Here is a 24,861-nt window from a genome sequence, read left to right on the forward strand (position 1 = left end):
CGTGGCTCGGCGCGGCTGAGGCTCCGTGCGCGCCCTGGGAGGGGCGGGCACGGGAGCAGTGTCACCTGGGCCGTCCTGTCGTGAGCGGTGCCGAGCCGTCCGCTCGCCTCGCCTTCGCCTTGTCCGAGCGCACCGACTCCTTCTCTCCTCCGCTCCCCTCACACGCTCACAGCCGCCCCCGCTGCGCTCCTCGCTCAGCCGTCACCTGCGTCCATGAGCGGCCCTCAGCCTTCTGGCGGCGGTCCTGGCGGCACACAGCCGCCGTCCGCGCGCCGCACTCTCTCTTCCACCTCCTCTACCGGCAACGAGACGGAGCGCGAGGACTCGCGCCGCCACGCCGCCGCTGCGGCGCCGAGTGATGAGCACGCGGCCCTCAGTACTACGCCCACGCAGAGCCATGTCGCACGCGGCACGCTCTCCGCCATGCCGCGCGAGCCCAGCGTCAGCTGGAGCCAGCACGGCAGCGAGCCGAGCCACGCCGGCGCAGGCAGCACCATCGGCCGCGGCAGCGCTCCGGTGAGTGTGACGCTGTGCTCAGCAGCGTGCATGCCCACAGCTCACTCTGCTCCACAGCAGCAGCGTCCGAGTGCTTCGCTGACGCCTCGCTCGTCGAGCGTGCGCCGCGACCCCTCGTCGGCGGCGCGCAGCACCTCCTATGCGCCGTCGGACATCGACACTGTCTCGGCCGTTTCTGCGTCCGAGTTCAGCTCGGGCGAGGAGGACGCCGGCGGTCGCACTGCGCAGTCTGCCACGCTGCGCGGTCGTGCGCCGCAGCAGGCGGGCACGGGCCGCGCCGAGACAGGGCCTGTCAGCGTGTCGCTCAGCCGCGCCACCGGCGCCAGCACGGCCAGCCGCGCCGGCAACCGCCGTGCCAGCGTGGTGCGCGATGCGCGGCGGGGCAGTGTGGCGCGGCGCAACTCGGATGAGGATGAGGATCGCTTCGGGCCGCTGGACGACGAGGACGACGAGGTGGAGCACCTGGACCGCGGCGAGGAGCTGGTGCGCCGCCGCATGAAGGCACGGCAGAAGGAAAAGGCTGCGCGCCGCAAGAAGGAGAAGGCCGTCGAGCGCGAGCGGCTGCGCGCCCAACAGGGCTCCGTCGCCAGCCAGAATGTGCCTGCCTCGCCCGGCGGCCAGGGCCCGCGCTCGCCCACGCTCGAGCGCGAAGGCCGGCCGACGTACATTGCCATGCCGACGCCTTCGTCCGAGGTTGGGCCCGGCACACTGTCCCCTGGGCTCTCATCTGCCGGCGGCCTGCCGGCACTGAGTCCGGGCATCTACCGCGGCCCGACCACCTATCCCTCGCCGCACTCGCACATCCGCCGGCCGAGCCACAACCAGCAGCAGCCGCAGTCGCAGCTCGGCGGGCGGCGCATGAGCGGTGCGCAGGCTAGCGGCGCCTCGACTGTGACGCGCGCGCCTGGCGCTGGCGGCCTCGACGTTTTCTCCGACGCTGGCGCTGCGCCGTCCGAGGTGCCCGCCTCCAGCGTGGCCGGCAGCGTCGTCGACGGCGGTGATGATGAGGAGCGCGACACCGTCGCTGGCCTCGCCACCGAGGCTGCTCGCACCGAGGCTGGCTCGCGTCTGGGCGACGAGGTCGACGTGGCCCACGAGGAGGAGGAAGACGACGATGACGAGGCCACGCCCAGCGGCTCGGGCGGCGAGGACGATGTCGAGTACACGCTCAAGGATCGCCAGGACGCCATCAACATCGAGCATCCCTTCGGCTTGCCGATCTGGAAGCCCGCGCTCTACAAGAAGAGCCGCACCGTGACGCGCAACGCCGAGAGCGCACTGCACTCGACACCCAGCGCCGCTGCGGGCCGCCACCTGCTGCCGGGCAATCTGCTCTGGACGCTTCTCTTCGGCTCCTGGCTCTGCGTGCTCTGTCTTGCCGCCGCACTGCTTCTCGTGGTCGTCCCCGTCGGCGGCGCGCGCTATGGACGCGTGCTCTGGGAGCTGGGCTGCTACCTGCTCTGGCCGTTTGGCAAGTACGTGGAGATCGATGTCTCGCCGACCAGCGGCGAGCGCGGCGTTTCGTGGGTCGAGCAGCCGCACGATGCGGAAGTGGCGTACGAGAACGCCTTCACGCCCGTGGCTGCCCGATTCCCGCACGACCATGCACACCGCATTCCCTTCAACAGCCGCGGCCGCTCGGGCGACTACTCGGACTACAACGCTGCGCAGCCTGACGGCACAGTGCGCGCCAGCTCGCGCGCCGCCGAGTCGGGTGAGGCGTCTGGCTCGGGCTCTGCTTCCGGCAGCGGCACCGAGACTGGCGCGCATGACGCCGCCGAGGGCCCAGGTTCCACACTGAGCGCGCGCTCGGCGCAGGCAATCGCACAGGGACCGGGCGAGACGAGTCCGCTGAAGGGCAAGGCGCGCGCCGCGACGTACGGCGCCACAGCCGACAGCGAGGAGGGCGGCAGCAGCAACAGCGGCGGCGGCGCACGCAAGGAGGACCGCGTCAGCGAGGAGCTGGACGTGTACGAGTACGTGCACGACGACCAAGGCCGCGACGTCGGCCGCCGCGGGCGCATCTTCGGCACGCTGGCGTTTGGCCTGCTCTTCTGGCTCGTCGTCGCGCCGCTGATGGGCCTCGTCTGCCTGGCGCTGTGGGGCATGGTGTTCACCATCCCCATGGCCAAGCTGACGTGGGTGCTGCTCAAGAACCTGTCGTCGCAGCCGCTCGCGCTGCACTTCCGCTCCGCGCCCGGCAATGCGCTCTCTGCGAACCACGACGAGTTCGGCGCGACGGCCGAGGAGGACCACTCGGACGGCAAGGACTTCCTGCGCCCGCTGCGGCCCGGCCAGTTTGCGCCGCGCCCCAAGGCACGCCGCGACGGCGAGCGGCAGCGGCGCAGCAAGATCCTGCTCTGCACGTACCGCGCTATGGGCCTGCAGTACTACAAGTACACCGTCGGCGGCGTCAACATCCTCTTCGTCAACACGCTGCCCTTTGTCTTCTTTACCATCTTCGACTTCTTCTTCGTCGAGGCGTACGTGCACCGGCACCACATCACCACGGGCTTCCTCGCCGCCATCTCGTCGCAGGGCGCGCTCTTTGTGTTCGCGCTCGGCTCGGTGCTGCCGCTGTCGTACTTCATCGGCATGGCGGTGGCCAGCATCAGCGCCCAGAGCTCGATCGGCATGGGCGCCGTCATCAACGCGACGTTTGGCTCCATCGTCGAGATTATCCTCTACGCCATTGCCCTGACGCAGAACAAGGCACGCCTCGTCGAGGGCTCCCTCGTCGGCTCCATCCTCGCAGGCGTGCTGCTCATGCCGGGCCTCTCGATGTGCTCGGGCGCCACGCGCCGCAAAGAGCAGCGCTTCAACGCACGCTCGGCCGGCGTCACGTCGACGATGCTCATCATGGCCATCATCGGCATCCTCACGCCCACGATGTTTTACCAGATCTACGGCACGGTGAGTCGCTTCCAGTGCGGGTCTTTGTTGCAGCGCTGATGACGCGACTGCCCAGTTCCATCTCACGTGCACTGGCTGCCCGTCGGGCCACCACGCCGGCGACACGTGGTCGTGCAAGCGCTGCTTCTACGAGCACATCCCGCCCGCGACGGACCCGTTCTACCAGGAGAACGTCAAAGGTCTGATGTACACGTGCACGGTTGTGCTCGTGCTGTCGTACGCCATCGGCCTGTGGTTCTCGCTGCGCACGCACGCCAGCCAGATCTGGCAGAACCCGAACCCCGTGCCCGCGCCGCATGGAGCGGCCCCCAGTGCGCACGTCTACCACACCAACACGGGCGCATCGACGGCGCCGGGCGCCATCAGCATTCCGGGCGCTCAGCGTGCAAGCATCTACAAGCGTCTGCTGCCGTCGAGCGTGGTGCAGCAGCTGCTGCCCACGCAGCGCCCAACCAGCCAGGCCAACTCGCAGGCCGGCGGCACTCTGCGCTCGCAGCGCGGCGCGCCGGGCGACCTGCCGCCGCTGCAGCTGCCCGAGGGGCTCAGTCAGGAGGAGTACGCGCGCGCCGTGGCGCTGACGACGAGTGCCTTTATGCACGGCCAGCAACATCAGCATCAGCAGCAGCAGGCACAGCAACAGCAGCAGCAGCAGCAGCAGCAGACGTCGCAGCTCTCGGCAAACCAGGCCATTCCGCGCAGCACGATGCACGAGCCGGCGCCGCGCCATGTCTCGATGCACGAGGCGCACGACGACGGCGGCGGCCACGGCGGCCACGATGCGCCGTCGTGGACGCGCAACCAGTCGCTCATCGTGCTCCTCTCCTGCACCGTGCTCTACGCCATCATCGCCGAGATCCTCGTCGATGCCGTCGACGTCGTGCTGGATGGCTCGGGCATCGACATCAAGCTGCTCGGTGTCACGCTGTTTGCGCTCGTTCCCAACGCCACTGAGTTCATGTGGGTGCAGCAGGCAGCACGGCGGCAGCAGCGTCGCCGTGTCCCCTCCTACACTCTGCTGACTCCCGGTTCCGCAGGAACGCCATGAGCTTCGCCATCAATGTGAGGCCTGCAGCCCCCTGCTCTCTCGCGCAGCGCTTGCTGACGCCGCATCCTCCAGGGCAACATCGCTCTCTCGATGGAGATCGGCTCGGCCTACGCGCTGCAGGTCTGCCTCATCCAGATTCCCGCCATGGTCGCCTTCAGCGCCTGGTACAACCACGACCGCGCCGCCAGCGCCCTCACCTCCTTCTCGCTCATCTTCCCGCGATGGGACGTCATCGCTGTCATCTTCTCGGTCAGTCTGCTCTGTCATCGCGCCGCACGCAGGAGCAGCAGCGCTGATGCAAGCCCACCGCTGCGCAGGTGTTCCTCCTCACGTACACGTACACCGAGGCGCGCTCCAACTACTACCGCGGCAGCATCCTCATCCTCAGCTGTGAGTCTGCCTTTCTCCGAGTCCGGCGCCCTTCTCCAGCTGACGCTACCCCCCTCTCCAGATGTGGTGCTCGTCTCGGGCTTCGTCTTTGCCCCGTCCTCGGGCGACACCGAAGATCCGGGCGAGGACGGGCAGGGCTACACGCCGGCGCCGCCGCTCAGCTTTGCGCTCATGGGCGGCAGCTTCGGCGGCTCGCCCGTGCCGGCGCTCCATGCCTCTTCGCAGCCGCAGCATGCGCTCACGCCGGCGTTCTCGGTGCTCGCTGCCATGTTCCAGAGCCTCTGGGCTCGCTGAGCTCCAGGCGCCGATCCGTTCTCGCACAACAGCTTCTCTCCCCCACATTCCCCTCTGCGCCCGCACGCGCTGGGCTGCACCTGTTTCCCTTTCATCTTAACGACACGACCTTCTCATGGCTTGCACCGTGGCGATGTGACTAGCAGAATGACGCTGAGCTCTTGCGCCATGTACCGCAGAGGCTGTTCGAGGGGAGAGGGAGAAGGAGGAGGCGCGTGCGGCGCGCGCGCGGCGAGCGATGCGATCTGCGCTCCCACGCTCACTTTTGAGGCCGCGGTGCCTGGCGCGAGCGCAGAGCAAGAATTTGGCCGTCGTGTTGCTTGCGGCTCGGCGTGCAGCAGAGCTTCCTTCTCGCCCTCACCCAATCTCGCCTCTTCCGCCGCAGCGCCTCTCATCCTTCACACACTCCTCACCCGCGACGCTGCCAGACCCGACCTACGCCCGCGCCTGAGAGCAACTCAAGCTTGGCCTGCGCTGCACCCCGCTGCACTGTGCGCATCCGCACGTGCGCTTCTCACCTCTCGCCCACACACGCTGACGCTCCGATTCAGCGCCCATCATGGAGCAGCTCTACCAGTGCTTCGTCGCGTCCTTCGAGTGCGTGCGGCCAGTCTGCTCGCATCGCAGTCGCCGTAGCTCACGCTGTCTCCTTGCAGTGCCAACCCAAATCACCGCAAGGCGGCCGAGCTCGAGCTGCGCGAGCTCGAGAAGCACGACGGCATGCTCGCCAGCGTCCTGCAGATCGTCGCCAACGGCGAGGCCGAGATGAGCGCTCGCCAGGCGGCCGCCATGTGAGCCCGATACCACAGCGACAGCCGCTGCGGCTGCTGACTCGCTCTGCAGCTACCTCAAGAACCGCGTGCGGCGCATGTGGGACGTCAAGCGCGTGCCCGAGGGCAGTGCCGCCTCGTCGAACAGCGTCCACATTCGCGCCAACGACCGCAGTGCGCTGCGCGGCGCCGTGCTGCCCACACTGGTGCAGGTGCCGCAGCCGCTGCGCGTGCACGTCGCCAGCGCGCTGGGCAGCATGGTCGCGTGCGATTTCCCCAAGGAGTGGCCCGACCTCATGGACCGCATCGGCGAGCTCGTCGGCAGCTCGGAGCAGGCCGCGGTGTACGGAGGCATTCGTGCGCTGTTGGAGGTGGTGCGTGCCTACCGGTGAGTCTAGGCTGTCGTCATGCTGGAGCTGTCGAGCAGGGCAGGCGGGCATCTCGACTGACGCCGCACGTCTCGCAGCTGGCGCGATGAAGAGTCGCTGCTCGAGCCCATTGCCTCTGCGACATTCCCGCGCATCCTTGCCACGGGCAAGTCGATTCTCGAGTCTGCCGGCTCCTCGTCGCCCGAGGCCGGCGAGATTGTGTACGCCATCCTGAAGGTGTACAAGACGAGCATGGTGAGCCAGCTCACGCCGCACCAGCAATCCAACGAGTCGATCGTGCCGTGGGGCACGTTCCTGCTAGCCGTGGTGCAGCACCAGGTGGACCCGGCACAGCTGCCTGACGACGAGGAGGAACGCGAGGCGAGCCCTTGGTGGCGAGCAAAGAAGTGGGCCTTCTTCTCGCTCAACAAGCTCTTCAGCCGGTGAGTGTGCCAGGGTCATTGCCCCACGTGTGAAGTCTCGCTCACCCGTCGGGCACAGCTTCGGCAACCCCTCGCAGCTGCCGTCTAACTTGACCAAGTACAAGCCGTTCGCCGAGCGCTTCGTGACGAGCTTCGCGCCCGAGATCCTCAAGGTGTACCTGCGGCTCACCGAGGCCAACATTGCCGGCACGTGGCTCTCGCGCAAGGCGGTGCACTTCATCTTCATGTACTACACCGAGTGGTGAGTCTTGTGCCCTCGACAGCGCCTCTCCGCGCTGCTAAGCTTCGTACTCCCTAGCATCAAGCCGAAGAGCACCTGGGTGCTGCTCAAGCCGCACGTCAACACGCTCGTCCAGCAGTTCGTCTTCCCACGCATGTGCTACGGGCAGGCCGACGAGGAGCAATGGGACCTCGACGAGGTCGACTTCATCCGCTCGCACCTCGATCCCATCGAGGAGTACGGCACGCCGGCGTCGAGTGCCGGCACGTTCCTGCAGAGTTAGTGTCGTTGCCCTCGCACGCAACGACGCCTGCTGATGCCCGCCTGCAGCCGTCTGCGCCAAGCGCACCGAGAGCTGCTTCATGGCGCAGCTCGAGTTCATCACGTCCGTCATGCAGGGCTTCCCGGCCTCGCGCAGTGCGCGCGAGAAGGACGGCGCGCTGAACATGACGCGCGCGCTCGACATGACGATGCTCAAGCACCCCAAGGTCGGCGACATGCTCGAGGGCTTCTTTGTCGCCTACGTCATTCCGGAGCTCGGCAGCGCGGACCGCTTCCTGCGCTTCCGCTCCACCGACCTGATCCGCACGTTCTCGGCGCAGATGCGCTGGCGCGACCAGAAGGTGAGCGCGGCCAGCAAGCACGCGACCTCGGCCTCGTCTGACACTCTGCACAGAACCTCGAGAGCGCCTTCCGCGGCGTCATGACGTGCCTGGCCGACTCGCAGCTGCCGGTCCGCGTGCAGGCTGCTGCGGCGCTTGGAGCGCTCATCGAGCACGACGATGTGCACGCCGCGATGGCACCCAACGCCGGGCGTCTGATGCAGGAGCTGCTCAAGCTCTCCGACGAGACGGACCTGGATGTGCTTTCGGGCACGACGTCGAAGATCGTCGACTCGTTCTCCGAGGAGCTGCTGCCGTTCAGCGTGCAGTTCTGCACGCACCTGCGCGACACGTACATGCGCCTTCTGAACGAGCACCTCGCGGGAGCGAATGTCGAGGAGGACCCGGATCAGATCGACTTCAACCAGAACCAGGAGGACAAGCGTGCGTTGCGTATCGCTGCGCGCTGTCTGCGCACTGCTGACAACTGTGACACAGTCTTTGCGGCCGTGGCTTCGCTGCAGACCATGTACCAGGTGCTCTCGGCGGCCGAGGGCAAGCCGGAGATGCAGGCCGAGCTGGAGCAGGTCATCCTGCCGCTCGTGGCCTACACGCTGGAGAAGGAGTGTGTCGGTGCGTGGTCCCTTGCTCCACCGAGCTGCTTTTGCGCGTGGCTCACTGCGCCTTGCAGACCTCTACGACGACTGCCTCGACCTCACCGACATGCTCACCTTCAACCAGAAGCGGTGCGTGTCGCTTGGTCTTCTGCCCCGAGGCTGCGCTGACATGCAAGCCTTGCAGCATCTCGGACGGCATGTGGTCGATCTTCACGCTCATCCACAAGGCCTTTAAGTCGTCGGGCATTGACTACCTCAGCGGTGAGTCCGCGTCGGCTGCGACTCCATGCATGCCCTTACTCATGCGCTACCCGCCACAGAGATGCTGCCGACGCTCGACAACATCGTCTCGTACGGCAAGGACACGATGGCGCAGAATGCAGAGTACCGCCACATGATCATTGACATCTTCCAGACGGCCATGACGAGCGAGCATCTGGGTGCCGTCGGTGCGTTGTGCTTGCCGGGTTGATGTCGCTGTAGCTACTGCTGACACTCTGCCGCAGACCACCTTGCGGCCCTGAAGCTGGCCGACGTGATCCTGCTGCTGCTCAAGGGCTCGATTGACGAGGCAGTGCCCAGCATGCTCGCCACCGTGCTTCCGCGCGTCGACCCTTCGCAGGCGGCAACGAGCGCCTCGGAGCGCAAGTGGGCCACGCTCGTCACGCTCGATGCCTTCTGCTACAACCCCGTGCTGGCACTGCAGGTGCTGCAGTCGCACAATGCGGCCGACACGTTCCTGCGCACCGTGTGCGCCGATGCGGCGTCGTTTAAGCGCGTGCACGATCGCAAGGTCTTCGTCGTGGCACTCTGTGGGCTGCTGGCGCTCCCTGCGGGTCAGCTTCCTGCTGGCGTCCAGACGCTGCTGCCGCAGATGCTCGAGGCCGTCGTCGACGTGCTGCGCGGCCTGCCCGAGGCCATCCAAAAACGCAAGGAGGAGATCGAGGCGTTCGAGGACCTCGAGGAGTCCTTTGCCGACGACGACGATGAGCTCGATGAGGACGTGTCCGCGAGCTTCGTCAGCACGGCTGGCGATGAGGATGTGCTTGATGAGGACAGTGAGTTGAGCGCCGCTTGCTCGACGCGCAAATCAGGAGGCACTTGCTGATGCTCCACCCCGCCTCCCCGTTTGCGCGCTCAGACGAGTATCTCGAGCTGTTGGCCAAGGAAGGTGCCCGTCTGCGCGCTCAGGCCGCCGGCATCGAGGCCGGCGACGCCTCGGCTGACTTTGAGGAGCTGGAGGACGAGGACGAGGAGGAAGAGGAGATGGGCTTCGAGTCGCGTGAGTAGTGTCTTTGCAGCTTGCAGCACCTCCGTTTGCTTGCTGTTGCTGAATGCGCCCTCGCCGCTCTGGTCGTACAGCGATGGACCCCGTGCCCGTCTTTGAGCTCTTCCGTAGCATTGCTCCCTCCATCCAAGGTGCGTCGCATCCGCTTCTCACAGCGCAGACACTCGCTCATCATCGCTGCTCCTGCCCCCTCAGCTCTTGCCCAGGCCGCGCCGCCAGCGCTGCAGGCCAAGCTGCAAGAAGTGGCCGCCATGCCCGACGTCGCTGTGCCCTCGCCTTCTGCCGTGCCTATCCTCGGCTAGAGCGTGGCGCAGCCAACCCTTGCCATACAAGCACCATCCTTAGACATGCCGAGTGGGACCGATACTTAATTCTATTGCGTCCGTCGCGAGCCTGGGTATCGATGCGTGACAAGTGCGGGGGGCGCCAGAGCCGCGCAGAAAGTGGCCTCAGTTGCCTCTGCGTTCCCGCACCAACCTGGCCAGCTCCTTCTCGAGTGCCTCACACGCATGCACCAGCACCTCCTCCTCGCTCCTACCTCGCGTCTCAATGAGCGTGAGCGGCTCGAAAGCCGCACCTTGAGGCTCCGCTTCGTCTCCTGCGCCTGGCTTCGCGAGCGCGCCAGCCTCGACATCGCCATTCTCGAAGAGCCGGCGATGCGCTTTTAGGTAGGAGGGCCAGAGGATGAGGGGGAAATAGTTCGGCGGATCCTAGGGCAAGGGGAAAGATGTGAGATGCGGCACACAGCGCAAGACGAGAGAGGCGACTCACACTCCAGGTGGTGCCCTCTGCTCGTCGGCAGACCCAGATCAGCGCGAGGCCATGGCAAAAGAGGTCGAAGCACTCACCAGCGGTATCATACACTCTCCCCTCTCTTCTCGCCCGCACCTCCTCCTCGTGTCCCCTCAACAACAGGCACACATCCAGCTGCGCCCGTACGTCGCGGTCGTAGTAGAGCAGGAAGCCGTCGATGAGAAAGACGGGCGCCTTGAGCTGCGCCAGTGCGGCACGAATGCCCGCCAGTGAGGGAGGGGAAATCGGACGTGCAGAGGGCTCCGGCGTGCTTTGTGCCGTGTTCTTGGGCGAGGGAGGCGGCGGCTGGCCTTCGTGGAGGCCTTTGAGGGCACGTGCGAAACGTGGGTAGTCGATCTATGGTTCGTCGCTCATCAGCCTACACACCCTAGCGCGTGCCCTGTCCTGAGCCGGGCAGACGCACACTATGTTCTGGATCGTCCCAGTCCTTGCCGTCAATGCGCTCGTCATACCGCAGCTCGCTCTCGGGCAGCGCAAAGTCATCCTGCGGCAAGATGGTGCCGTTGATCAACGGAGCCAAGCGAGCGGCGAGCGTGCTCTTCCCGGAAGAGGTGGCGCCGCCGACACCGATGAGGATGGGACGGCCGGAGAGTGCTCGGTGGGGAGAGCTGAGAGACATGATGATGGTGTGGAGAGGAGAGGGCAGCGGCGAGGCGAGAGGTGGAGCAAGCTGAGGCGGCGGCGCTGCACGTGATGAGCAAGCGGCAGCCGCAAGGCCCAGAAACCGAGGCGCGCGGCCCAGCTTCCTTCTCGACTCCACATCCTTGTCCGTCGTCGCAGCACCTTCACCATGGCAAGTGCCCTTCGAGTCCGCGAACAGCGGCATACACTCATGCTTCGCTTTCCGCTCTCAGTCTCGCGTCGAGCTACTCAACGCCGGGGGTCTCCGCCTCGATTCTCGGCGCGCACACGAGCTGCGTTCCCTCGTGCTCTCCCTCTCTCCCGCCTCCTCCACCACCTCACTGGAAAGCGCACCGGCGGGCTCTGCGCGTGTGCAGATGGGCCTGGCAAGCGTCTACTGTGCCGTGTATGGACCACGAGAGGCCAGGAAGGCACAGGGACAAGTGCATGGAGAAGCAACGCTCGAGGTTGAGGTGGAGGTGGAGCCGTGGAGTGGAAGAGAGAGGAGGAGGCGAATGAAGGGCGACCGGTGAGTGCTCCAGAACACAGTCTCATCTCGCGTGATGAGAGGAGCGGGCCAGACGAAGTAGTGAAGAACGTGTCGCTGCTCCTGAAGCCAGGGCGGCCAAGCTGCATGCGGTCGTCGCCCGGCATCCCGAAGCTGACCCAATGCACGGCTTGCCGCGCCTCTCCAGACGACTGGTAGAGCTGGCCTCGTCGCTCAAAAGCACCTTTGAGCCCGTCATTCATCGGCAGCTCTTTCCGCGCTCCGAGATTGTCGTGCAGGTGGTGGTGGAGGTGCAAGATGGCGGTGAGTCACCGAAAGGCCCTTTGGCCACATCTCCTCCGGTTCTCACTGCGGCTGCGGCTGACCCTTCGCTCGCTTGCCAGGCGTGCTTTCCTGCGCCATCAATGCCATCACCCTGGCGCTCCTCGACGCCGGCGTGCCCATGTCCGACTCCGTCCTCTCCTTGACGCTCGGACAGCATCTCCGGCCTTCCTGCGTGCTTCTCGACCTCACAAGCGCCGAAGAATCCGGCCTGCCCTTCCTCACGCTCGCGATGCTGCCGCGCACGAAGAAGGTGACGCTGGCGCAGAGCGAGTCTCGATTGGCGAGAGAGGACTTTCGGGAGATGCTCAAGCTGGGAACAGAGGCGATTGGCGTGCTGCAAGCGGAGGTGGATCAGGTGTTGAAGGCGAGGACAAAGCGGCTGGTGCAGGCGATGGGCACTGCGAAGATGGCGCCTTTGCAGGACGAGATGGATGCGATGCAAGAATGAGATTACTGAGGCATCGTTTGCATTGAGAGAGAGCGTCGCAGGCGGCCACTGCACGTAGAGGACCGCGAGGCGAAGAGCGCGAGCGGGGAGTTGCGAGGAGCTACAGTGCGAAAGAGCTACAAGAGGGAGCGAGGCTACAGGAGAGACTGGCAACGACGAGGGAAGCGAGACGACAGTGGAGGCTGTCGTGACCGTAGAGAGAAAGAGAAGGCGATGAGGAGATCCATGCGGCGCCAGGAGCTACTGATGCTCGGGCAGCGAGATACCTCCCACTCCGATTCCTGCTTTCCTGCGTCAGCCTCGTGTCGCACTCCTCCCCTCTCTCCAGCTCACCTCTCGGGCCAAAGCGCTTCGCGTAACAAGTCCTGCACCACACATTGCACGCTGCCTTTTGCACCTGCTCCACCGGACCCTCCTCGAGCTTGCCCGGCTCCAGCGTCGTGCTGCAGCCGTCGCAGCGCAGGCAGAAGCGATGCCATGCTCGGCCGGCGGCTTGCAGTTGCTCTGCGAAGTCTGGGAGGCAGGGAGAGGGCGTCAGGTATGCCTGGACATGCTGGCTGCCGCCTGGCAGGATGTGATACCCATCACCAACTCGAGGACAGAGGCTTCAGGACTCTAACTCACAGACCGCCTTTCCACATCGCGCACAAAGCGGCGTCCCACTGCCTCCTCTGACCGCACTGCTCAATCCCACCGCTCTCACTCCTCTTCCTGGCGCCTCAAACTCCTTTGGCGCCGGCGTGGCTGGCGGTGTCCAGCTCGGCGCAGTCTTGACGCCTGCGCCTGCGGTGCGCGGAGTGGCGCGAGAGGGAGCGGGGAGCGAAGAGGCGTTGAGAGCGGGCACGTTGGTGAGCGTGGCGGAGACGCGGGTGATGCGCATGGTGGGCGCGGGAGAGGAATTGCCGACTGTCGAATTGCTGGCGGGAGAGGAAGGCACGGCAACTGAACCGATGGTACGTGCGCTCGACGCGGGAGAGGCGATGGGCGAGCGTGGGCGCGCTGGCGCAGGAGGCGAGAAGGCGGACGCAGAAGACGCTGGCATCGCTTCCGGCTCTGGCGACGGCGTGCGTGCACGCGGCGGCGCAGCGCTAGGCTTGCTCGGCGAAGTGGGCGCACTGGGCATCTGCGCGACGCTCGGCTTCGGCGGGCTCGCAGGATGGCCCGGCCCTGCGCCGCGCGCTCTTGCGGCCGCCAGTCTCGAGACTGGCGTGGGCACTGCTGCGCCGGACGAGATGGCGTCGTCGATGGAGCGCACCGCGGAGCGAGGAGTGAGGTTGATGTGCGCTACTTGCGCGGAAAGGTCCAGAGTGTCGTCGCGATCGGGGTCGAACGAAGGCGGCTCAGGTGCGCCGCGCGATGCAGAAGACGACGAGGAGGAGGGTGCATCGCGCGTGTAGGATGCCGCCGGTGCCGCCGCCGGTGCCGGCTGGTCTTGCGAGCGTCGAGTAGTGTCGACGCTGCGGCGCTGCTGATCTAGGCTGCCTCTCTGCTCGAGACTGGCTCGTGGCGGCGTCTCTGTAGCATTCTTCGTCGGTGTGCCTCCTGCCGCCTTGGGCACTTCGGCCCTCAGCGGCACGGCCAGCCCGAAGCCGCCCTTGCCCTGTCCCAGATGCGCGCGATGGCAGTTGCGACAGTAGGCCTCGCCCTCATGCTCGACCAAGAGGGTGGAGTCGAGTCTGCGCGCGCAGACGACGCATGCCAGACAGGCCTTGTGGTATGGGCGTCCCAGCGGACCCACGACTTGCTCTGCGGCATAGACGGCGCGGGAGCAGCGCGCGCAGGAGGGCGAGCCGCCGAAGCGCGGCATCGTCGAAGGTCTGCGCTGCGCCGATGGGCGCTTTGCGGAGGGAGGGAGAGGGTGGAAGAGAGAGGAGAGAGAGAGCGATGCGCTGCGATGCGCCGGGAGCAAGGTGCGGTGTGGAGGTGGGAGGGCAAGTCGCGCGTCGGCGTCCAGCGACGTTCTAAGCGCGGCGTGACCCGTCCGCCGTGAGACGCGCCGCGGCCGCCTCCGAGGCTGTGCCGGCGCGTGCCCTCTCCGCGCGCGTGTGTCGTGTGCGCTGCCCCAGCCTTCGCCTATGCTGCGCACAGCCCCTCTTCACGCTTCCGACTGCGGCGTGCGGCGTTGTTGGAGAAAGTGAGATTACAGGTGGGCTGGAGAGACGAGACGCGGGTTCGCGGGGACGGGATCGAAGCAGAGAAGAGTGGGGGTCGAGGGGTCGATGTGTGAAGGGAGAGCGGGAAAAGAGAAGTGAGGAGCGTAGCTTGTGAAACGTCGAGTGGAGGAAGGGACGAGGTCTGTGCGCTTCCTCTCCTCTCCTTCTCCTCCGAGGAGAGGAGGGCGGCGCAGACGTCGGATCTACGTTGGGTGGGGATGAGAGGTGCGGCGCGGCCTGCGCGCGACAAGGGCGGGCGGGGGTGAAGGGGGGGAGACGATACAGCAAACGCGAAATCAGGTGCACGATGAGGCGTGAGGTATGACGGAGATCGGGAGTTGATGAACGTGCGACATGTTGTGTTGAGCGAGGAGAGTCGAGAAGGAGAGAGCGAAGCGAAGAAGGTGGGAGAGAAGAGCAGTGACGATGACCGACCGACCGATGGAGATGAGGAGAGAGATGCGCGAGAGAGATCTGCTCGGAGACGCCAGAGCGCGAGAAGAAGACCTAGCCGTTGGAAGAAGCACGTACACGCAGCGATACCGACAGCGATCGCTGCCGAGACTGCAGTGCGTGTACGGTGCCGTCTCCGCCGGCTACGTCGTCTTGTCCCGGCCTAGGCGTCCCACGAACGACTCGCCCAAACGCGCCATCCCTCCGCCTCATCACTTGGCCGCCCATGATCGTGCGCGACTGAGCAAGCCGGGCCCTTTGCGTGACGCCGACCTCGATGCCGACGGCGGAGGTGGCGGCGGCGCCATCGTGGCAGGTTGATGCAGCGGCAGTGGTGGCGGCGATGGCAACTGCTGCTGCTGCTGCTGCGGTGGTCGTTGCTGCTGCGGCGGCGCTTGCGGCCGTCGTGGCTGCTGCGCTGCTGCTACTGCTCTCTCTCCTCCCTCTACTCCTCCTCCTTGAGCTTCTCGAGCTACTCCTCCTCGCTCAACCTCCCCTCCCTCTAAAAACGCCTTCCATTCGACACCGCCGCTCCCTGCGCATGATGCGGCGGCGGCGGCGGCGGTCCGCGCTGCTGCATGTGTTGCGGCGGCGGCGGGCCACGCTGGCCTTGCGGTGGACCGTACGAGCCGCCTCCTCCCGGCGGCCCGCGCGGAGGCGGTGCAGAGCCGCCGTACGAGCTGGCCTGCTGCGGAGGCGGCGGCGGTCCGCGACCAGGCTGCGGGAAGCCTCCTTGCTGCTGCTGCGGCGGCGGACCACGGTATTGCTGCTGCTGTTGCTGGTGCGCCTGTTGCTGCGGATACGCGCGCGGATCCGGCTGGCCCGGTCGAGGCCCACTATTCGTACGAGGCGGCTGCGGTTGGAACGGCGCAGGTGCCGGACCAGGGCGCTGCACGGGCGTATGAGCCGGTCCGGGACGACTTGACGGCACGGCTCTGGCCGCCGCGCCGCCCGCGCCCACGCCTGCGCCGCCGCGCGCTTGAGGCGCCGCAGAGCCACCGAGGCCGCTGCGCTCTGCCGCCTTGATGATCTCCTCGTCGAGCACGTTGAGCGCGGCACAGAGCACGATCCACTCGACCATGTCCTCGTTGCCCTCGCCCAACGTCTGCCACACGGCCTTCTCCTCCGCCGTCTTGCCCGTAATGCTGACGCGCGTGCCGCCGCCGCCTCCACCGCTGCCGCTGGCGGCGTTCTTCTGGATCTTGCCAAACTCGATGCGCTTGGGCGGGATGAGATGGCCGGCGTACGTAAAGTAGAAGAGCGTCCACCACGTGGCGTTTGGATTTGGCTTGCTGATCTGGAACAGCGGCTGCTCGTTGCCCGGCGCATCCGGGTTCGGCAGCGTGAGCTTGTACACGGGCGCGTGGATGCCCGTGTTGGTGATGCTCCACTTGAGGTTGCGCGACGCCTCGCAGCGCACCGAGCGGTCGCGCGTAGGGTCGGCGGCGTGCCCGGGATCAGAGGTGCCAGGTCCTCCCGGACCGCGAGAGCCGGGAGGAGGCACCATCTTGGCGACGCACAGGTCGCCCTGCGGAGATCTGCGCAAGGTGTGAGCGGGCGGGGCACACACAAGTCCGGCAGACGCATGCGCCATCAACGCACGGCGTCAGGAGGTACGTCTCCTTGTTGAATGACGTGTGGATGTAGGAGTAGCTGTGCGAAGAAGCAGTGTGAGCACAAGATGCGCCCGGCAGTTGCGGCTCTGCGCGCGCGCGACGAACAGCGTGTGGTGTGGTTGACCTGACGATGGCGAGCGACGTGAGCAAGGGATGCGGCAATAGAATGCGCGCGCGCGGGTCGCGAGACTCACCATGAGGCGTCACGATTAGCGTCGGCAGGTGATTGGGAATCGGCGCATGGTTGGGAGACGTGTAGATCGAGTACACCGCTGGCGGGGGGCAGGGCAACGCGCGTGTAAGCCAGGCTGGTCAAAAGAAGGCAAGTCGACGGAGAAGAGGAGCCTGGCAGCCGTCATGTATGCACAAGACGTGTCGCCAGACGAGGGACGGCCAAGTGGCACGCTTGCGCATCAAGAACATGCATGCGCTCACGGCCGACCCAACTCATTGCGCACGTCACGTCTGTGTGTGTGCCAGTGCTGGCCGCAGAACGCCACTTTCTGCAGCTGGCGCCATCCTCGTGCGGCAAGCGTTTCCCTGCTGCTCCATGCATCTCGCCGCCCCGCATCGTCATGCCTGCCCCGCTGCTCCCTGCCGCGCGCGCGCACTGATGCTGCGCCTCTTTTGCGCCTGCGAGGTCCTCGCCATCGCACCACTTTGTACGAGCCCTCGGCGATGCTCATGCGGCACTCGTCCAAGCCTGCGTCTGCACCTCGAGGCAAAGACACACACTCACCGGACATGCTGGGCGCACTTGACTTGCGGGCAAGGTGCTAGCGCGCAGAGCTAGCTGGCTTGCGCCCGGGGAGAGAGCACTGCTGAGGGTATGGAGCGCGCACGAAGGGGAAAGCGGTGTCTCTCTCTTTCTCTCTTCGAGCGGTGGGCTGCACTGAGCGGCAGACGTGGGCGCGAAGCAAGAGGGCTCGATGCGCGCGCGCGCGCGTGGGGGGACGAGTGGACGGGCGAGACGGAGAGTCGAGAGAGCAGCAGCAAGGAGCGATGGCAGGGAATGTGATGGGCGGTGCGCACGCGGCGTGGCGTGGCGTGGCTGACGAAGGCGAGGCGAAGACGTGTGACGACGAGAGGTGCTGGAGCTGGAGCGGTGGGAGCTTGAGTTGGTGGAGAGGAGACAAGCGCGGCCGTTGCACGTCGCGGCGTAGCGCCGGCGCGGCTCAGCGGCAGAGGCTGAGGGCGCCTCAGGATAGCCCCGCGCGCCGCGCCCTCGCCCTCGAGAGAGGGGCTCGGCGCGTCTGGCATCCCGGCGGCACGCGAGCAGTCTCCTGCAGCACAGCCGCACGCCTCGCAGCCGCGCGACGCTCGGCACCCGGAGGCGGCGGCAACTGCAGGCGCGCGGCGCGCCTTGCTCTCTCATCTCGCTGCTCGCCTGCCGGCGCTGCCTCCGCTTGCGGCGGCCGCCTCGCACCGCACTCCCTCGACATGCCGAGCTCTCGCCTCCTCTCACAGCGGTTAAGATCTCGCTCTGCTACAGTCGAGTATGCGCTCGCTGTGCGTATCTCGACGCGCAGCAGCGAGAGAGAGGGAGAGCGATAGACCTCGGCGCCTTCTGAGGGTCGCTCACAAGCAGCCGATGAGATGCCTGCAAGCGTGGAGTTGGATGACGCGCCGTCTCAGCTCGTGCCGCGGCGCCAGGCGAGGCAAGTGATGAAAGAGAGGGCAGGGCGCAAAGAAGGTGCGGCGCCGAAAGCGACGGCACAGCGGCAGCTTGCAGCTCGGCACACGAGCGCTCCACCGCACCGTACAGTCAGAGTCTGAGTAGCCAGCTCCCAGCGCTGCGGCAGCTGCGACGCCTCCCATCAAGAGGCTCGCACAGCCGCAGGCATGAGGCATGGCTGGGCGTTGCGCACATCTCATGCCGCACACGCCCTCGCTCGGACCGGGAAGAGACGCCGTCTCGCCGTTCCAGCCGTTCTGCGTGCGCTCGCACCGCCCTCACTTGCGCCTCATCTGCCCGATCTTGCCTCGCTCGCTCCTCCCTCTCTCTCTCGGGTTCTTGATGTGCTCCAGAGCCTTCCTTCCCTCACCTCTCACTCAGCACTGACTTGAGCCCCTGCCGTTCTCCTGTCTCTTGTGCTCACTAGCCTTGGCCGCGAGCGAGTCGGCGGACATGCAGGAACGGCGGACCCTTCTTTCTGTCAAGGATCTGCGGCGCATAGCGCATGACGCTCTCGGCGCGGTGCTCGGCGCAACGCGGCCAGGCTTTTCGCCCGCGGGCCGTCTCTTCTCGCATCTGGGTCTGCCAAGAAGCACAGCACACAGCGCGCTTCCCGCTCTGTTGGGCTCTCCCACTGCCAACGACACTCAAAGCTCACAGTAAGAGTCCGACCAGCGAGCTCGCACACGAGCAACAGAGAGGATCAAGAAGGAGGGCGTGCTATGTGCTCGTGAGAATAAGTATTGACAGAACTTCGAAGTTGAAGCTGCGAGTCGGGGGGCGGAAGCACAGAGAAAGAGAAGAGTAGCGAGTCTCATGCGAGTCGTTTCGAGGGCGAGTCGGGTCGGGCTCCCAGCTCCTTGTCCTTCGCGTCGACACGAGAGAGAGAGGCAGCCTGTCATGGTGCCGTTCATTCACTCTTGTCCTCCGTCGTCGTGGGGCCCGAGGAGTGAGGTTCGAAGGCCCAGATGCCAGTGAGCTGCGAACGCCGCCTAGATCAGCTTGGGGCTCCTCAAGGGGGTGCTGTGCGCGCTTCAGACTTACCGGCTTGCCATGCAAGCGCGTCGCTTCCGCCAAAATCTCGGCGTGTCCAATACGCTCCAGGCTGTGGAGAGCGCTTGGGCGTCAATGCACGACCTCTCCAGGCAAGCGTCCTCGAGTTTCCACGTCTTGCCCCCTACTCACCCCCTCGGACCGCATTCCTCAAGGCGATAGCCCTTGCCCGCCCACTTCTTTGCGCCCCACCTCTGCTCTTCGGCGACGAAGAAGCGCTCGTAGAACCAGTAGAGCGAGTAGCGCGGGACGGGAGGCATGTACTGGCGCGAGACGGCGTCAGCTGGAGGTAAGCGGGGCCGGAAGAGAAGGGTAGGGCTCACGTGAGGGTCGGACTCTGTCGACGAAGCGGTGAGCGTCAGAGGAGAGAGCCGAGGTAGTGCAGGAGCAAAGAGAACTCACCAGCCCAATGCGGATGCATCCTAGCCTTTGCTTCTCCCTTCTCACTCGCTCCCACAGGACAAGTCTTGCCTTCTCCCTCCATCGCGCCCGTCGCAGGGCACATTCCGATGCCTTGCAGGCCCGAGATGTTCTCGTTGGCGTACGGCGCAATGCCGCATGCATGCCTTCTCGGCAGGCAAAGATGTCTCTGGACGGCGCCAAACGTCATGAAGACGCCCTGCATGAGCGTCTTGAGCCACGTCGGCGGCGCGGCGAAGCCGACGGCCAGACGCAGACGCTCGTCCATCACGCACGCAATGACGTGACTGAGCGCGGGCCGCAATGCCTTGGGCGCGTGCGCGAGGAGCACATCGACGGTGCGCTCGGCCAGCTTGACGTTGGACTCGGCACAGATGAGGTGCTTGACTTCGTACGCCTCGGCCCATGCGGCAAACGCCTCGCGCGTCGCAGGGATGGAATGCATGCCCATGCAGCGGCCGACGTGGTAGAAGACGGCTGGCGAAGACAGAAGATGAGATTCGGAAAGGCGAGAGGAAGAAGGCAGGGGGGGGGGGGGGGGCGTACCGTAGAGAGCTTCTTCCTCTAGAGGCGTGGCTTCGCGGTAGCCCATCACCTTGTAGCTGCGTTGCGAGAATGAGCGACAAGGAAGAGGCGAAGCGTGACTCTTGACGGGCAGGGAAAGCAAGACTTACAAGCGGACGGGCTGGAAGACAAACGTAGAGAGAGTGTACACCAGATCTGCACCAGCGGGCCCATCCATCAGCATGCAGCGCACCGGCCCCTCGCGCTTCGTCGCTCGGCCACCACTCACCGTCATTCGAGATGCCCGCTCCTTTCGGTCCATGAATGCCATTGGCTCTGCGGTGCAAAAAGTTGACGCGAGCAAGCGCGATTGCGGAGCGTGGATCGTCGGGGATGAGATAGTCCTCCTCTCCCGGACGCGCCACGTCGTTGTCTTGCAAGTCGAGGCGCGGGATGGGATACGTGAAGAAGGAGGCGACGAGGAGACCTGTGTCGACTGTGTGTCCCCCATCGCAGGTCTTAGTTCTCGCTGGGAGCAAGGGGGGGGGGGGGGGGGGGGGGGGGGGAGGGAGGAAGGACGAACCGAAGCGACGACTGCTCTTCTCTTTTGCGCCCAGCTGCCCGGTGCGCATCAGGATGCGCGAAATCGTAGGGATGCCATACGTGCGAAAGACTGCAATTTCGAGCGACTTGAGGGAGACCCAGGGCATTTCGTACGACGCCAGAGTGTGCCAGATGTACTGTGCGCGCATGTGATGGTCAGCGAAGGGCGGAGAGGGCAGAAGGAGTGAGCGCAATGTTTACTCACCTGGGCATCGCGGATGCCACGCAGGCCAGCCTGCGTCATGCGAGGCAGCCCGCGTGCTTCATCCTCGGCCGACAGGGCGTAGCGATGGAGGAAGAGGGCCTCGATGGAGCGCCGCAGCTTGTGGCGCTGGTGCCGGACGTGGAGCACGTGCGCCACGAGGAGCAGCGGGAGCGCGAGGAGCGCCAGAGTGCTTGGTGAGAATGCGGACATGGTGTGAGTAGCGCGTCGGAAGGTTTGAGGTTTGAGAAGCAAGAGACGGGAAGAAGCGAGAGGAGGGTGGCTCTCTTATACCCTTGGCTGCCGGCTGCTCTCGCACCCTGGACGCCCCGTCTGAGCGCGCAGGTGCCGGGCCGCTTGCTCTGACGCTGTGCCGCTGCCGTGCGCTTGGGCCGAGTTGCTCTCGAGGGGATGTGACGCCGCTTCGCGCTTGCCGAGCGCTTGGAGACTCTCACTTGTTGAGAGAAGGCAAAGACAGGCAGCGTGCGGCGGCGTGTGATGTGCGAGAAACGACGCGAGAGGACCGGCACGGTGCGCGGGAGCAACTCTCCGCCCTCAGGGGCTGGCGTCTGTCAAGGACGTGACGTGTAGAGGGGGCAGAGCACGCCAAATGCCTCTCGCTTTCGATGCTTCGCTTGCGGGTGAAAACGTCCTCAAGAGGGCCGCTCAGGTCCCTGAGAGCGATGGCTTGGCGAGCATCACAGGCAAGAGGCAGAGGGACCAAAGCAGGGCAAGCGAGGGTATAGCGAGCAGCTCCTCCGACGTCGCACGGCGCAAGAGCAAGGATGGGTAGCCTTTGGCGTGCAGCGCCCCCGACGGAAGCGTGGCGGGTGCGGGTGCGGAGAGAACTCGACTCTGCAGCTGTGAGCGCTCGGCACCGGGGCTGCGTACCCGATGACAGGGGACCTTCTCTCTCTCTCTCTCTCGCTGCGTGCCGTGAGACGCGAGAGCATCGCCATGCTGCGCTCCGGCAAACTTGATTGGTGCCACGGCGCCGAGGCAAGCCATGTACCTTGCTGCTGTGCTGCTGCGCTGCCGTGCGATGCTGCGGGCGCGGCTTCCGTCGGCTGCGCGTGTCAGCGCTGCTGAGCTGGAGGCGAGATGCGGGGAAGCGAGACCTGCTGCACCTTGACCGGCCGGCGGCGGTCCGAGCCTCGGCTTCGTCTGGGCCGGCTGATCTCTGAATACAGCCTCGGCGAGGCGACGAGAAGCGCGGCGAGGGTGGTTGTAGTCGCGCCGGATAATCCCGTCCGTCTCTCCGCTCCCGCCATGCGCCTTGACGCGAACTCGAAGCGATGCAGCGCGCAGCTTCACCTCCTCCACTTCCAAGTCCCTCTCCCCAGTCTGAGTCGGCAGCGCAAGCAGAAGCATACCACGCACCTGCGCACGCTCTCTGCATCGTCGATCGTGCACGAGCGCCCATCTTTCCGCACAGCAACGACGCACACGCCAGCACGCCCCGGCTCCGGTCCGTTGCCCTCTTCGCTTTTGCCCCTCGCTCTTTGCCCCTCAACAAGGCGCCCGTGCGCTCCTTGCGCTCGACAAATGGCCTTCACCTTGTTCGCCTCGCCTCGGCCCTTCAAGCCTCGCGCCGGCGCCGCCAGTGACGCAGGCAGCAGCAAGAGCGCCAGCCACGCCAGCGGCGCTCCTCGGCCCGCCGCCGGTGCGCCAGGAGGCGGGAGCGGCGCAGGCGGCGGAGGAGGAGGAGGAGCAGGGCCATCGCGCACGCCGCGCACGCCACTGCCGCTGCCGCTGCCGCGCTCCAGAGGCCCGCCGCCGCCGCAGCTCTGGAGCACACGCACCATGATTCTCTTCGCCAGCTGTGTCGGCAGCTTGGTGAGTGTTGCGCCATGTGCCGTGCAGCCTCGACGAGAGGGCCGAGAGTCGCATTGTGGGGGGGGGGGGCATGCGCTGGCCAGCTGGACGGCAGATGGGAGCCGCAGGGAGAAGTAAGAGGGCGGCGCTGGGACGGAGAGCATCGAGCGGGTGCGAGTGGCTGGTGTGGCCAGACCAGCGGCGATGGACACGGAAAATCTAGCTCGAGGGGGATGAGCGAGAGGCACAGCACCGGATGGGGGTCAGGTAGGAGTCAGGAAGCAGAGAGCAGGCGAGCTGGGCACTTTCTTGGGGACCGACTGCGAGAGGTGTGCCTCCTGCAGTCCCCTCATGAGAGCAAGCTTCGCAGGCTGGCGCCATTCTGGACGACCACTTGAGCCCCCCCGCTTCACACTTTGTCACGAGCTCTCGCAGCCTCCCGGTGCTGAGACAGGAAGAGATCCATCTCTTTTTCTGGCGCATCGCAGGGGAAGAGGGGGAGAGAGGGGGGGGGGGGGGTTATTGTGCATCCAGCGCAATCTGCGCGATCTTCTCCACCGCCGGCCTCTCACAGCGTCACCTGCTCCTTCTTGCCACGTCCCCCCCCCTTCCCCCCTCTACTTTTCTCTTCTTTCCCGCACTTGCCCAGTTTCCCTCATGGCTGACTCGCCGCCCCCCTTGGCGCGCGCGAGACCAGACATTCATCATAGGCACCTCGCAAGGCTACAGCGCCGGCAAGCGCGCGGCGCTGCAGGATGCCGAGTTGGGCCTCGTGTCTTCTCCCGCTGCTGCTGCTGCTGCTGCGTCGCCTGCGTCCAAGGCGGCACCAGAGGAGCTGCAGCTGGGAGGAGTGGGACAGGACGCCTTAAGGCCGGCACAAGCGTTGGGCCAGGGTGCACGATTGCCTAGTATTTGAGACACATGCGCATGGGGGTAACGCAACCCACATCAGATACACTGCGCAGGATCGATGAGAAACCATGAGAAGGAAAAGAGGAGACGATGGCAATTAGGCTCTCTCGCCTTCGGTGGGTGCGTGACGTGGGGGAGAACAGAAGAAGCGCGCTGCAACGCTTGGCGAGGCAGCCAATTGGATGTGGGGAAGAGGGAGGACGTGCAAAGAGAATGAATGGTGGGCATGGTGTGATGCAGAGAGACAGAGAGAGAGAGAGAGAGAGAGAGAGAGAGAGAGAGAGAAGCAAAGCCCGCTCTCTCGATCTTGCGCACTGTCGCGAGGGGGCTGTCCTTGCTGTGGGGATGCCCTTTGCAGCGTGGCTTAGTAGCTGCAGCGCACAAAGGAGTTGTCCGACGACGAGGCGTGGTAGATTGCGCCGCAGAAGGCGCCGCTGTTGGTGCCGTAGATGACGCGGTCGGGACCGGGGGAGCCTGTTGAGAGGGGAGGGGGGGGGGGGGGGGGGGGGGGGGGGGGGTTAGCAACACAATGGAGCAGCTCTGCGTGACGCTGCTTGGGGGGGGCACGTCAAGTGTTGGACCTCTTCATCGCCCTTGCCCTTGCACCTGGCCTCGCCGTGCCTCCGCCCGCGCGCTGCAAATTCACCTCCGGTGTAAGGCGAGCTCTTGAGAGGGAACTCCTGGAAGCTCGTGCTGGAGCAGCGGTCGCTAAAGTCGAAGCCCTCGTAGTTGTTGTACCTGTGCGGATACGACGAGGAGGAGGCACGGTCGTTGACGCCGTTGGAGATGGCGCCATTGATCTGCGACGCCGAGTAGCTGCGCCCGCCGCACGAGACGGAAGAGGGCGTGGCGCGCCGCTCAATCGGAGCGCCGAGCGTGAGGGCGCAGAGGGCGGAGACGAGGAAGAGCGTGTACTTCATGGCGACGGCTAGAAGGGGAAGGGGGGGGCGGGGGAGGAGTAGGGGAGAAAGGGAGACTGGAGTGGAATCGATGGGCGACTTGGTCAACTCGCGATCAGGAAGCTGCCGCTCTTATGTAGCTGCTCGCGCGCTCGTATGCGGCAGCCGGGCCCGGGCAAGGGAAGCTGGAGGAGCAGCGCCAGCGTCCCCCTTGCACGAGAGACGGCGAAAGGCCCGAGGGGAAGCTGCGGGCCCAGGCTACTTTAGCGCCAGCACGCGAGCAGGCTCCCCAGGGCCCCCCCTCGTGGCTCGCGTCTGTGGGGGGGTCGCCAATCTGACGGGCGGCAGGCTGACGAAGACGAAGACGGGGCCAGCG

The 24,861-nt window shown here is 65.9% G+C and overlaps 9 protein-coding genes across 9 annotated transcripts; 4 read left to right on the forward strand and 5 right to left on the reverse strand.

Moving 5' to 3' along the window:
- Nucleotides 1–189: 189 nt before the first annotated feature.
- On the forward strand, nt 190–5,277 carry FA09DRAFT_316043 (hypothetical protein). The gene is made up of 7 exons (XM_025740830.1): nt 190–516; nt 574–3,429; nt 3,485–4,386; nt 4,464–4,488; nt 4,547–4,723; nt 4,792–4,864; nt 4,926–5,277. Exons 1-7 carry the CDS (start codon nt 214–216, stop codon nt 5,156–5,158), a joined length of 4,569 nt encoding a protein of 1,522 aa, XP_025599911.1. The 5' UTR covers nt 190–213; the 3' UTR covers nt 5,159–5,277.
- Nucleotides 5,278–5,517: 240 nt separating this feature from the next.
- Nucleotides 5,518–9,856, forward strand: FA09DRAFT_305507 (ARM repeat-containing protein). Its single transcript, XM_025740502.1, has 17 exons — nt 5,518–5,649; nt 5,710–5,755; nt 5,815–5,949; nt 6,002–6,316; nt 6,395–6,739; nt 6,798–6,980; nt 7,038–7,237; nt 7,290–7,582; nt 7,636–8,005; nt 8,060–8,194; nt 8,253–8,307; nt 8,363–8,439; nt 8,499–8,627; nt 8,685–9,236; nt 9,320–9,460; nt 9,541–9,597; nt 9,662–9,856. Exons 2-17 carry the CDS (start codon nt 5,718–5,720, stop codon nt 9,766–9,768), a joined length of 3,132 nt encoding a protein of 1,043 aa, XP_025599912.1. The 5' UTR covers nt 5,518–5,649; nt 5,710–5,717; the 3' UTR covers nt 9,769–9,856.
- Nucleotides 9,818–10,905, reverse strand: FA09DRAFT_359060 (P-loop containing nucleoside triphosphate hydrolase protein). Its single transcript, XM_025745049.1, has 4 exons — nt 10,683–10,905; nt 10,315–10,615; nt 10,238–10,254; nt 9,818–10,176 (listed from the first exon to the last, which is right to left on the reverse strand). The coding sequence occupies exons 1-4, from the start codon at nt 10,896–10,898 to the stop codon at nt 9,916–9,918; spliced, it is 795 nt and encodes a 264-aa protein (XP_025599913.1). The 5' UTR covers nt 10,899–10,905; the 3' UTR covers nt 9,818–9,915.
- A 130-nt stretch (nt 10,906–11,035) lies between these two features.
- Nucleotides 11,036–12,196, forward strand: FA09DRAFT_328439 (ribosomal protein S5 domain 2-like protein). The gene is made up of 4 exons (XM_025741772.1): nt 11,036–11,072; nt 11,134–11,429; nt 11,596–11,711; nt 11,792–12,196. The coding sequence occupies exons 1-4, from the start codon at nt 11,070–11,072 to the stop codon at nt 12,178–12,180; spliced, it is 804 nt and encodes a 267-aa protein (XP_025599914.1). The 5' UTR covers nt 11,036–11,069; the 3' UTR covers nt 12,181–12,196.
- Nucleotides 12,166–13,987, reverse strand: FA09DRAFT_316053 (hypothetical protein; the record flags this gene model as incomplete). Its single annotated transcript, XM_025740831.1, has 4 exons — nt 12,166–12,461; nt 12,514–12,693; nt 12,805–12,842; nt 13,551–13,987. 4 exons carry the CDS (start codon nt 13,985–13,987, stop codon nt 12,421–12,423), a joined length of 696 nt encoding a protein of 231 aa, XP_025599915.1. The 3' UTR covers nt 12,166–12,420.
- Nucleotides 13,988–14,603: 616 nt separating this feature from the next.
- On the forward strand, nt 14,604–15,189 carry FA09DRAFT_214062 (hypothetical protein). Its single transcript, XM_025739505.1, has one exon. The coding sequence runs from the start codon at nt 14,760–14,762 to the stop codon at nt 15,105–15,107; it is 348 nt and encodes a 115-aa protein (XP_025599916.1). The 5' UTR covers nt 14,604–14,759; the 3' UTR covers nt 15,108–15,189.
- A 99-nt stretch (nt 15,190–15,288) lies between these two features.
- On the reverse strand, nt 15,289–17,380 carry FA09DRAFT_316056 (hypothetical protein; the record flags this gene model as incomplete). Its single annotated transcript, XM_025740832.1, has 6 exons — nt 17,142–17,380; nt 16,597–16,674; nt 16,508–16,526; nt 16,389–16,439; nt 15,786–16,324; nt 15,289–15,719 (listed from the first exon to the last, which is right to left on the reverse strand). The coding sequence occupies exons 1-6, from the start codon at nt 17,146–17,148 to the stop codon at nt 15,289–15,291; spliced, it is 1,125 nt and encodes a 374-aa protein (XP_025599917.1). The 5' UTR covers nt 17,149–17,380.
- Nucleotides 17,381–19,258: 1,878 nt separating this feature from the next.
- FA09DRAFT_324725 (hypothetical protein) lies at nt 19,259–21,072 on the reverse strand (the record flags this gene model as incomplete). The annotated part of the gene is made up of 7 exons (XM_025741132.1): nt 19,259–19,413; nt 19,533–20,027; nt 20,097–20,152; nt 20,225–20,270; nt 20,344–20,541; nt 20,638–20,794; nt 20,863–21,072. 7 exons carry the CDS (start codon nt 21,070–21,072, stop codon nt 19,259–19,261), a joined length of 1,317 nt encoding a protein of 438 aa, XP_025599918.1.
- Nucleotides 21,073–23,950: 2,878 nt separating this feature from the next.
- On the reverse strand, nt 23,951–24,506 carry FA09DRAFT_337152 (putative ribonuclease T1; the record flags this gene model as incomplete). The annotated part of the gene is made up of 2 exons (XM_025743974.1): nt 23,951–24,060; nt 24,233–24,506. The coding sequence occupies 2 exons, from the start codon at nt 24,504–24,506 to the stop codon at nt 23,951–23,953; spliced, it is 384 nt and encodes a 127-aa protein (XP_025599919.1).
- Nucleotides 24,507–24,861: the final 355 nt, after the last annotated feature.

This window comes from Tilletiopsis washingtonensis (genome assembly GCF_003144115.1).
Source record: "Tilletiopsis washingtonensis strain MCA 4186 unplaced genomic scaffold FA09scaffold_5, whole genome shotgun sequence".
NCBI lineage: Eukaryota > Fungi > Basidiomycota > Exobasidiomycetes > Entylomatales > Tilletiopsis > Tilletiopsis washingtonensis.